At 40.4% G+C, this 12,276-nt stretch overlaps 2 protein-coding genes across 2 annotated transcripts; one reads left to right on the forward strand and one right to left on the reverse strand.

Annotated features, from left to right (window-relative positions):
- LOC109839032 (uncharacterized protein At1g76660) lies at nt 385-7,425 on the forward strand. Its single transcript, XM_020407489.1, has 3 exons — nt 385-723; nt 5,362-6,541; nt 7,091-7,425. Exons 1-3 carry the CDS (start codon nt 616-618, stop codon nt 7,291-7,293), a joined length of 1,491 nt encoding a protein of 496 aa, XP_020263078.1. The 5' UTR covers nt 385-615; the 3' UTR covers nt 7,294-7,425.
- Nucleotides 8,571-11,867, reverse strand: LOC109838966 (pentatricopeptide repeat-containing protein At2g33680-like). Its single transcript, XM_020407415.1, is given in 3 exon segments — nt 8,571-9,419; nt 9,523-11,516; nt 11,519-11,867. Coding segments are annotated over 2 exon segments (2,166 nt in total). The 5' UTR covers nt 11,808-11,867; the 3' UTR covers nt 8,571-9,419; nt 9,523-9,639.

Raw genomic sequence — 12,276 nt, forward strand, 5'->3', positions numbered from 1 at the left:
TGAATCATTTATAATGCCCTTCTCGCTTCGTCTATCATTCTCTCTGCTAATTATTGTGAAAATTCAAGCTATTTTCATGGCTAAGGGGGTACCTAAGTTTTTTTAGTCATACATTTATTATTACATGACTTTATTATTACATGACACATTAGACTAATGGTACTAGTTGGGAGACATCAAGTTAGAAAATATTAGGGGGTTTTATGAAAATTTCAAAACTGGGAGGATTATCTACGACAACATCCTCGGAGTTTTCTCAAAATAAAATAATTGGGGTTTTTTGCAAGGTTCCCTCAACTTGAGGTTTTTTTTGTAAAAGTTAACCCCATATTTATCACCTTAAAATGTACCTCCATTTCGTCTCATAACTTACTTATATTACTCCACACCCCGCATTTACCCCTTATCCTGGTCCAGCACACTCCCCTCTCTCTCAAGATCCCTCTTCTATTATTATCAGCAGCGACTTCCATTTCTCGAGATCTTGATACTCTCATCATCCGCTGAATCTTTGCCTCCAGTTTCGGGTCCGAGCTTTTTTCGCTGTCGATTCGAGGGATCTGAGGCCATCTCTCGGCGATAGGCGGAGGATGTGAAGGGAGATTGGGGGCGAAAATGGCGGGAAATGGCGCTGGAAGCAGCAGCGGAGGCGGCGGTGCTTCGATCAGCGCCGCGGCGGCGGCGATCGGATTGGCGGATGCGAGACTTCCCGCTCAAGAAAGAGTATGCTCTCGATCTTCATCATCTTTTTGTTTCCCCTCTTCCTATTTTTGTGCTTTTTCTTGGATCTAGCGATTAATAGACCTTTTTGTGTTTTTAGATTTAGGAAAAATCCAGCTAGAAATATGATACTGGGAAAATTGTTACTAATTTAGGACAAAACAAGCTGCAGTTGATCAAATTAAGGTTGCATGAGTGGTTATGGCGTTTGGTTCCTAATTTTGTTTCATCTGTAGTTTTAATATTAAATTTTGTCTCTGATATCGAAAAATAGCGAATCTCTTTTGGGTTTTCCTCGGGGACCACACTTACTTGCATTTTAGCTGATAATAATGCAATTATTTTGTTTGATTTTGATTATCAGGTAAGGAGGGAGTTCATGTTTCTGCCTTTTTCATGAATAAACATTTTATGATGCTATTAATTCGACTACAAATGATTGAAAGCTTGATAAGTGTGGTTCAAATGAATAATCAGCAATGAATGCCTTTTGTTGAGTTCAGCTTCAATATCTATTGTTTCAATTACTCTGTTTGAAGTTGCTGGAGAACAACTGAAATACTCATCGTACATCTAATCAATCGAATGCCTGTCGTTGGCTGCTAAACCTTTGGTTCCATTTGCCTTTGGTTAATAGGCAAACGAGAGCACTAAACATATTTCGTGAGTAGCCTTTCCATTGGCCTGGAAATACAGTGTATAAAAGGAAAAATATTAATTGCTGAATCGGTAAGGGTTCAAACCACATTAATAAGATCTTTTGAGTTAGCAAGTTTTCTTTTGATTGAGAGTGGTAATAAGATGGTCTAGGCAAATTGAAAACGAAGCTAAAAGAGAAGAGGTCTTTTGTGTTAGTAAGCATTCTTTTGATTGAGAATGGTAATAAGGACTTTTGAGTTAGTAAGTTTTCAATACTTGTGGTGTAAGTGTAACTGTCATTTTAAATGGAATCCAAGGAGATAAGAATTTAGTAATTGTGAAATTGAAATTCCTCTTTCGAAGGTAAAAGACGACATGCTACTAGCTTGGACATGGAGGTTATATGGGAGATATTGGATTCTTAAACTTTGTAACCCAATGAGATTTAAGGGCAGCTGATGTTTCATCTCCTATTACTGAAACTTTATCTGATGGAATTGTGAGACAGTCGATCTGGTTCACTTTGGAGTCATCCTCATATAATATTAATTCTAGGATGTTCACATACAATTATTATGCATTTATATATTTAAAGGATCTAAGTTCAAGCTGCCTTTCATTGAAGAATGGGCAGTAGCTAGTGATCTTCCCCCACTAACACTGTTTTAAAAAACCTCCGCCTAGCCCGCTTAGGCGTACGCCTAGGCCTAGGCGGTACCTAGGCCGCCTAACTAGCGCCTAACGTCTAGGCGGTATTTAGGCTGCCCACCTAGATTTTACGAGCGTTTAGGGGAGCATTGTCTGCTTACGTGGATTGCATCCTGTAGGCATTGATTGTGATTTTACGTGTCGTAGCCTACACGTCCTCCAAACTCCATTAACCTCCAAATATGAACACCTCCACTACCTCCTCCGACCTTCAGCAAAACCTCATCGATCATCACTTAAATGAAGAAAGAAAAAAAAAACGCCCAGAAACCGCTTAGGCGTCCGCCTAGGCGACTAAGCGCTGGGCGCCGAGTCCGACGCCTAGAAGCGCCCAACGTGTAATGTAACATTGCCCACTAACAATACTAGTCTACTGCTATGATGATAATTAGGGGTTCATAGCATCCGATATCTGTAATACGACCTTGGCAAGTGCCTTAAACAGGTGTATATATCTTCCTTTTGCAGAAGTCTCATTACAATGAGGTCTAAGTGGGTATGAATTTTGTAGGGAATTTCTCCACGTGGAATAGTAATGTTTACCCCTAGGTCTATATCAGAAATTGTTGTTTGTCCACAAGGTTAGCAGTAGATAAATGTACAAGCAAAAATCAAAGCTAAGGGAGCAGTTGGTAAAAACAACAAACTGAGTGAAGATAAAGGATGGATCGCATTATCAGTCAATGCCTAGTGTTGGTGAATCATTACTTATGAGTAATGCATTCTTTCTAGGGGTGCTAAAACGTATCCGTATCCAAGAAAATATCCGTAATTGTATCCGAGGAAATATTTGTAATAGTATCCGTTATGGATATGGTTACTCAAATCAATAACCGATAGGATATGGTTACAGATATATTTTTGTAGTGAAATATATGTGTTCGTATCCGAAATATCCGAAATATCCGAATACATATTAGTCATACTCTTACGATAGTTTCGATTCTTAAATTATGGATTTCTGGTTAATTTTGATGATCAAGATGTCTATTTAATCTTAACTTTTTAGTTAAACTGAACATATTAATGACCTCTTTTGTATCACACGAACTATATTTTTTCAAATACTATATAGTTTTCTCATATCCGCTTTGTATCTGCATGCATATCCACATCTATATTTGTAACCGTATCCGATTTTAGCTGATATGAATATGAATTTTTCTTACCAAGATATATCTGTATCCGTATTCAAAATGGGTAAGCGGATATGACTATGGTAAGCATTATATCCGAGTCGTATCCGGACTGAATGCACCCCGAATTTTTTCTACAGAATATTGAATTTTTGTGGGTTATTTATGTTTTCAGCAACGAATTAGGAAAAGAAACTTAGGAGCCAAGTTTGTGTTTGGCAAATAAAGAAGAGTTAAGGATGGGTTAAATCAGTTGCTAAATATCCTAAATGTATATCTATCCTAATTGTTACTATAGAAACCATAAAGTAGTTGTTATAAATACCTCAATAAAAAACCTTTTTTCAGATTTTCTAGTAATCTCTCTCTCTACCAGTGTTATCGAGGCGCAAGGCGTAATGCGGGGCACAAAGGTCCCTTACGCGCACCATGCGCAAGGCGCACAATGAGGCGCGCGTCTCGCTGAATTGAGGTGCATAAATCAAACTAATATTTTCGAACATAAGACAAAGATGCATATCAGCAATATGTTTATAAATTATCACATAAAAAGACTAAGAAATATAATTTCACCTACTAAATCACGAAAGAGTCTTAAAAAGACTAAGAAATATAATTTCACCTACTAAATCACGAAAGAGTCTTAATTAGCATGCATAACATAGAGAAGTTCATAAGTTTTCACAAATCACAATGCAAGATAATATCCAACATGAGCAAGAGTCTACGAAACAAAATAAGCAAGTAGCAAAATAACAGTGTCTAGCCATGTTCATAATTTACATGTTCATAATTAAGTGATTAACAATTAAGTGATTAATAATTAAATATTTACATGTTCATAATTTATTAGTTAGCCTGCTAATTAGAGAAGAATGTAACATTTAGCAAATAGCAATAATAATGTAAACAGCAGAAAAAAGAAAATAGAGAAAAAACTGAAAAAGAAAACTGAAAAAAAAGCCACTGTGGAGGCGGCTGTGAGACAGTCAAAAAAAGAAGCCACTGAAAAAAAAAGAAAACAAGAAGAAAAGAAGAAAACTGAAAAAAGAGAAGAAAACAAGAAAAAAAGAAGCCACTGTGAGACAGTCAAAAAGAAAAAAAAAGAAAACAAGAAAAGATAAAAACTGGGAAAAAAAACTAACCTGAGGCGGTGGCGGGGGGGGCGGTTTTCGCGCGGCAGGCCGGCGGCGTCGGTCGGCAGGTTAGGTGAAGGAGTGAGACAGTGGAGAAGATTTGGGAGAGGGCAGCCACTGTAAACTCTTATGGGATTTGAGGATAGCATGCAGACCCGAAAACCATTTAACCCGAAACCTGCTTCAGGAGCAGCCCGCACCAGCACAACCATTCCGTGCGCTCGATGGGCGTGCCAGGCGCGTGCCTCGCTAGCCTGCAGCGCCCCGCCTCTGGTGCGGGGCGCGTTTGCTGCAGCCGCATCGCCTCGAGCCTCGATAACATTGCACTCTACCTTGCGTGGGAAGGCAGAGTATCTTATTCCGCCTTCTTATACAGAATACTAAATCCCTCTAAATGAGGGGTAGAACAAATATAACCGTTATGAATGGCTTGTCCGCATTTTGATGAAAATAACCCGTTTGGAGGGTTAGTGACGGGTTAACCAATTTAACCTGTTGATACCCATTGCCAAATGCAGAGATAAGCAGTTCTGGTGTTAGGAATTCTTTCTTGAAATGGAAACCATATATTGAAATTAGGGAAAATGGTATCATTGCTTCATCCAGAGTCTTATTCGTTCTCATCGATTTTGGAAAGACATAATACTTTTACATTGGTTTGGAAAGAAAGATTATAGATAACCCAATATGTATATTTTTCCCTCTTGCTTATTTCTTTGTTTTTTGTGGCTTTTCTTTTGATTTTTTAGGGCCTTTTCGCCTTACGTAAATGTATTATGAAAACTAATCAGGCTATCTTGTCAATTCGTTTAGTATGTAATATTGTGCATAACTAATTGGTAAAGATAAGTTTGTTTTATAAGTAGTATATTCATTTTGTAAGTTGTTCTAGCTCCTAGCTGGCCATATGTAAAATTTTCATACCTAGTTCATCAGTACTTGTTTCTGGATAATGTACATTTATAATCACAACTAATGGATGCACAATCATTTGACTAACTCGTGCTTGCCTGTTTTGGCAGAGAAGCAGATGGGGAGGTATTTTCAGCTGTTTTGGATCACAGAAGGGAAACAAGCGAGTCGTTCCTGCGTCCCGTGTTAGTGATGGAAATATATCCACCAGTCGTGGAACCGGGTCTCAGTCCGCTGGACCTCCTAATCAGAACACAAATCTAAACCTTTCTATTCTTGCTCCTCCATCATCACCAGCATCTTTTACAAACTCTGCCCTTCCTTCCACAGCCCAGTCACCCAGCTGTTTCATGTCAATGTCTGCCAATTCTCCTGGAGGTCCAACATCAACCATGTTTATGACAGGGCCATATGCGCATGAAACCCAATTGGTTTCACCTCCTGTCTTCTCAACTTTTACTACCGAACCCTCTACTGCTCCCTTGACCCCACCTCCTGAGTTAGCTCACTTAACCACACCTTCATCTCCCGATGTTCCTTATGCACAATACCTTTCATCTTCGCTCGAGCTTAAAGGTTCCAATAAACATAACAGTATGCCTTTCTTGTCATCAGGTTATTCTGTTGGTAGTGATCTTCAAGCGACATATCCTCTTTATCCTGGAAGTCCTTCAAGTAGTCTCATATCGCCTGCTTCAGCAACTCCTAGGACTGGGTTATCATCCCCTTTCCCTGAGCAGGAGGTTCCCAGTCAATGGGGTACTTCTCGTGATTCCCCTTATTCTAGGAGTGGATCAAAGTTGTTTGGATTTGATTCTTCTAGCTCTAGGAATTTCATGTCTACAGATTCTAGTTTCTTCCGCCCTGCTACCTCTGCACAATTTTATTTAGATCAGGCTCAACAGTCATTTCCATCTTATTCTCAGTCTGCTGGAAAGTTGAGCATTTCAAGGGAGGCGGATTCTTATTCAAATGTTGCAAATAGACATAACAAAGCCTGCAAACAGGACGTAGAAGAAATTGAAGCGTATAGAGCATCGTTTGGTTTTAGTGCAGATGAAATCATCAGTACACAGCACTATGTGGAGATTTCTGAAGCTGCTGATGACTCCTTCACTATGTCTCCTTTTGGTAACAATAAGCCATGTATAGATCCTTTCCCGGTAACTGAATTAACAATTGGAGGTCAAACAATTGGAGCGATACATACAAAAACTCAAAAGGCAATGTCAGATGAGAGTGGCAGCGGAGGCCATAATGAAGGAATGCATTCCAGCAATAATCATGCAGGTGAATAATCTTACTTTTTGTTACAGTGAAGTTCGACCTGAAAAGTAGTACCATGGATCGAGTTTTCTCTAGCATGTATTGAAGGTCATATTTTATTGAATATAACCGATCCAATTATTAGAGGAAACAGATATCTGATGCTTGTAGCACAGAACCATTGTGCGTGCTATATGATCAAAATTCCATTTAATACTAGGTTAATTGCAAATAGACCCCTCTAATATCATTGTTTTGATACTGCCCTTGTACTTATCATTGTTACAAGTAGACCCTCTAGGTTAACCTTTTATAACTCTTTTAACGTCAAGTAGACTCACAAATTTCACCCCCCAGGGGCCATCTCTGCTAAAATTCACCCAGGGCGAAAAAGCCAAAAAAAAATTAACCTAGGGGTCTGTCTGCAACAATTAAACAACAGTAGTAGTAAGTGGAAAATAGCGATACTTCAGGGGGTCTATCTGCAAATAACGCTTAATACTATACCAAGTCCATAGTGATTGCTTTTGCCAGTTTTACTGAAGTATGTCTTGCCCCTATGGTTTGGTGCAGATTCTAGGCAAAAGTGTCCATCTGATGGCAGCTTCCCTTCTTTGAAGGGAGGAGAGGAGAGGCTTTCAAAGTCCTTGCGTCGACAACTTAGCAAGAGGTTTTTATCAGGACAGTCGTGCTCGGATGCGGAAGTCGAGTACAGAAGAGCGAGAAGTTTGAAAGATACACACAGCCGTCTGGCTTGGCGCACCTCACCATCGTAACTCCCAACCTTTTCATGTACTAATTCTGTCGGTAATTTAAGCATATCCTAGGCAGTATCATATTGTTACTTGGTTTCTTGAAGAAGCCACATTTCGGTTGATTGTACTGTCACTGAATTCTAATCCTTCCCCCCCCCCCCCCCCCCCCCACCACAAATGTATTATGTGGATATATGATGATGGTGTGTATCGATGTTGTACTTTATAACTGTTAAACAAAGTCTATTACTCTAATCATGTTGTTTTAGTAGAGTTAATTGCTCATGCGGAGCACTGCTGCTGACTGCAAGACACTTAATTTAGTTTTGTAATAGTCCTTGTGTACGCCAAAATAATCCCCGTACAATGGGCAGACTGGCAACAATTTGGTTTATTATTACATGTTGTATGTTACTTGCAGGGGTCACTGCTAGTGCTGGCTCCCTATTGCACTCTGGTCGCTGTGAACTTGCTGTTTTGCCCTATGAGCTGGCATCTATAGAAAAGGGTATTTTACCATTTATATTTTTCTGTTGCAGAATTTTTTTAATTATTTAATACGGCTTTACCAATTTGGTATTTTTAGTTTTTCCGGTGACTTTTTGATATGAAAAGCCTGCCCATTCTGCAATTATAGGCATCTTTCATCGCTGAGAGTGAAATTTTGGGGAATTTTTTGTCCCGAGCTTGCACGTGAGCTTTTATTAGATTTGTAACTGCTGTCGGGGCTTTTAAATTGGGCACCAGAGTTGAATGTGAGGGCAAAGTTGGGGATTAACTGCAAATAAAAAGTAAAAATGAAAAGGATCAAAAAGCAAAAGAAAAGAGGGGGGAAAAAAGGAAGATAAAGTTCACTAGGCATCTAATCTCCCAGAGAAAGCCAGATGAACTCATTTAATTTGTAAAACCAACAATTATTGCCTTCCTCGTACAACCTCTAACTTTTATTAGTTATCGATAAATTCCTTTTGGATAATGTTGGAAGCAGAGTAAGCCGATTTAAAATGAGATATATGCTCCCTATTGGCTTCATCGAATTTCATAGGCCGAAAAAAAAAAGAAACTTGCGTTGAACTTTCAATTTCTCCAGTTTCTATAATTGTATAGTTGCAAGAGCGGAAATTATCTCGTATTTCTTCATGCTTCACAAGCCAAGATTAGTAAACTTGGGCAGATTCAGACGAGCTTCTTGTTCAAGACTCTACACCTTTGTTGATGCAAATATATCCGACCGAAGCTTAGTAAAATATACCAAAATAACAGGACAATGTAAGCGACGAACAAAAGACAACACAAAGTTTAAACAGAGATCACTGGGCCTGTTGATTTCCAATAAACAGTGTAGTATAGTAGTGACCAAAAGAAAAAAGAAAAATCTTGCCATAGGATTTACATTTTATAAGCTAATCATCAAATTTAGGAACATGTATTCCTGAAGATACATAAAACGTAAGAAAAATGTGGTTTCTTTCTTATGGTTTCAGACGCATATACAATTGTTCAGCAGCCTTAGTCTCATTAGTCATAACCCGTCGTCACTGCTGGCATTGCTCCAAGTGATTTTGCTGACTCTAATGGAACCGTCACCTGGCAAAAGTAGCTTCTTCAGGGCCTCGACTTCACTTGACGTCCGCATACCCGCATGCAATCTTCAACTGTCGACATCGAGATTTCACTCCAGACGCAAGGCTCTGCGTACGGCAGTGAGAAATCCCAACCAGATGATGTACATTCAGAATCTCTTTGACGAGGCTGAAAGAAAATTCTGCTTATCCACTAAATGTGATTATGATAAAAAAAAACAACAATAAATAAAATGGATGGAATGAAATAAAGTACTCGTGTTGACACCGAATACTGCATCATCTACAATAAGAAGTAACACAGGTCTAACAATATAAATCATCAAAGATATTATATCACCTGAAACAAGTGATACCTCTGGTTGCCTGTGGTTGAGCATAGTACTGTTACAGAAGCAGTTTAGTAATAAATAGGTCTATGATAACCAGTATCCTATTTACATGCAACACTCACAAAGGAAATAATAGAGCAACTAAAAAAATAAAATAAAATAAAATAAAAGAGAACTAACCGCGTAGCGAAACTTCTTGACCCAGAGCCATGGTTTTACGTTCACATGCTCTCTGCAAGATGAAAATCATCATCTGTGATTAGTTATAATATATCGAAGGTCGTCATGTCTACCCCCTTTTCATATAAATGCATGGTACAATATCTCGTTCATACCAGGATTGGTTTTCAGAGCGAACGCAGTGCTCGGTTGGAAAAAAGAGTTATCTACCTTCAGAAATCAATCCTCATCTGTGCAGAAACTCATAGAGTTGTGCTCTTCATGAAAAATTATTAAGAACCAATCGAAGCTAATAATGGCAGCTCCTCTTCATTGGAAGAATCTATATGCAATTCTAAGTAATCCTGGGAAGACAGTGAAGAGGCAGGATGATAACTTTCATCCTTCATATGTTTAACTAGTTTCTTCACTTCTGTATATATATGCACTATCTCTGGATGCAGATGCTCCCCAGCAACAAACACATGAACCCTGTTATGAAGTTCAAGCCAACTGCACCCTGGATCCTTGCTTACCCCTCGTAATTTCATCATTCTTCTAACTCGCTCTACATCATCCCATCTTCTCCAAGCCGCATAAATATTGGACAACAAATTATACGCCGAAGAGTCCCTTGATCCCAATTCCATTAACCGTTCACCAGCATATGCTCCTATATCAAAATACTGAGGCTTTCGACAGGCTCCTAACACAATACGCCATAGGCACGTTCTGTGATCTATTGGGACCGATTCTACAAAATTCTTAGCTTTTTCCAGCAATCCAGCACGGCTGAGGATATCAACCATACAAGCATAATGCTCGAGTTTAGGCGCCAAACCGTGTTCGTCGTACATAGACTTAAAATAACTCCAGCCCCTCTCAACGAGCCCCATGTGACTACAAGCAAAGAGAAGGTTGATGAACGTGACATCGTCTGGCTCTACGCCATCCAATTTCATCTCTTCGAAAAGATCTAGGGCCTCCATTCCAAACCCATTTTGAGAGAACCCCGAGATGATTGAATTCCAAGCAACAACATCCCTTTGAGGCATCTTTCTAAAGACAAGCCTACAGTCATCAAGATTCCCAGACTTCGCGTACATCGTGGATAGAGCACTTCCAAGGGGAATGCCTAAACCAAACCCATACTTAAGGGCCAAAGCATGAATTTGTTTTCCCTGTTCTAAAGCCGCAAGGCTAGAACAAGCTCGAAAAGCAGTTGCAAATGTGAGATTATTAGGCAAAATGCAATCTTTTTGCATCAGGACAAACAAAGCTAGAGCTTCCTCTTCCTGCCCATTACTAACATAGCCTCCTATCATCGCTGTCCACAAGACTGTATCCACACCGCATGCCTCATTCAAAGCCTCAAACCCTTTTCTCGCATCATCAAGATTGCCACATTTAGCATACATGTCGACCAATGCACTCTTAACATAAGCTTGAAGCTCGAATCCAAGTTTCACCAGGTAAGCATGAATCTGTTTACCTTCTACGAAAGAGATCATATCGCTACAAGCACTAAGGACACCGACGAACGTGAACTCACTAGGTCGAACTCCTTCCGATTGCATCCTCAAAAACAATCTCAAAGCTTTCAGGGGTTCACCATTCTGTGCATACCCAGTTACCATCGCAGACCAAGTGATCGGAGTCCTATCCCCTGATGAAAAAAACACTCGAGCTGCATCATCCAAGCACTCGCACTTGGAGTAAAAAGTAACCAGCGAGTTCTCTACCGCCACGAACGAGGCCAACCCATTCTTAATCACACACCCATGAACCTGAATGCCCATTTGCACAAACTCGGGGAGGCTCACCGCACTAAGAACGCTAGTAATCACAAACTCATTCGGGCTACACTCATCCCCTCCCACCATCAATCTAAACAGCTCAAACCCCTCAACCCCGCACCTCCCGCCCGCGTAACCCGAGACCATAGCCGCCCAAGTCACCGAGTTCCTCTCATGCATTCTATCAAACACCTTGCGCGCGTCCGGAACGAGCCCGAGCTTACAGTACATGTTGAGCAGTGAGCTGCCCACAAACACGTCGTCGCAGCTCCCGGTCTTGAGGGCGACGAAGTGCGCCTCTCTTCCACCGGCGGAGCACCTCGCAGCAACGGTGAAGACGTCGGCGAAGGTGACTGCGTTGGGGAGGAGCCGAGGGCCCGCATCCGGTTGAAGAGGCGAGGGCGGCGCGGGTTCTGCTGGGAGGAGCCGTTGATGAGGGAGTTGAAGGAGACGGCGTCGGGGCTGAGGAGCTCGTCGAAGCGAGGTGGGCGTCGGCGAGGCTGCGGGATTTGGAGTAGAGGCTGATGGGGCGTTGTGAGGAGAGTGTCCGGCGAAAGAGCCGGTTTTGACGAGGTGGGCGTGGAGGAGCGCCCGCATTTGAGGGTTTTGGGCGCGCATCGGAGGAGGAGGTGGAAGAGGTGTTTTGATGCGGAGGAGGAGGACATTGATTTCGTCCTTAAATTTGATTTTTATATAATGGCCATACTTTAAATGGTTCGCAGGAAAAAAGAACCCTCTAAATTTCAATATATTATTTGGGGTTTTAATTTTGTTGAACCCAAAATTTTTTTAGCTATAAATTAGACCACCAATTCTTCATATTTCTGAAAAATAAACCCCAAAGCCTCATATTTGTTGGACAAATTTTTAAAATCATCCCTTTTTAAAATTTATTTATAAAAAACGACTCATTTCAACTTTAATTATAAAAACAGACCCAGTTGGATGAAACTGGGTCTGTTTTTGAAAAAAAAAAAATTCAAACTTCACGGGAGTTGAACTCCCTGAACTCCCGTGAAGTTTTGTTATGAGAAAAAACTTCACGGGAGTTCAACTCCCGTGAAGTTTGAATTTTTTTTTCAAAAACAGACCCAGTTTCATCCAACTGGGTCTGTTTTTGTAATTAAAGTTGAA

This window comes from Asparagus officinalis, chromosome 1, assembly GCF_001876935.1.
Source record: "Asparagus officinalis chromosome 1, Aspof.V1, whole genome shotgun sequence".
NCBI lineage: Eukaryota > Viridiplantae > Streptophyta > Magnoliopsida > Asparagales > Asparagaceae > Asparagus > Asparagus officinalis.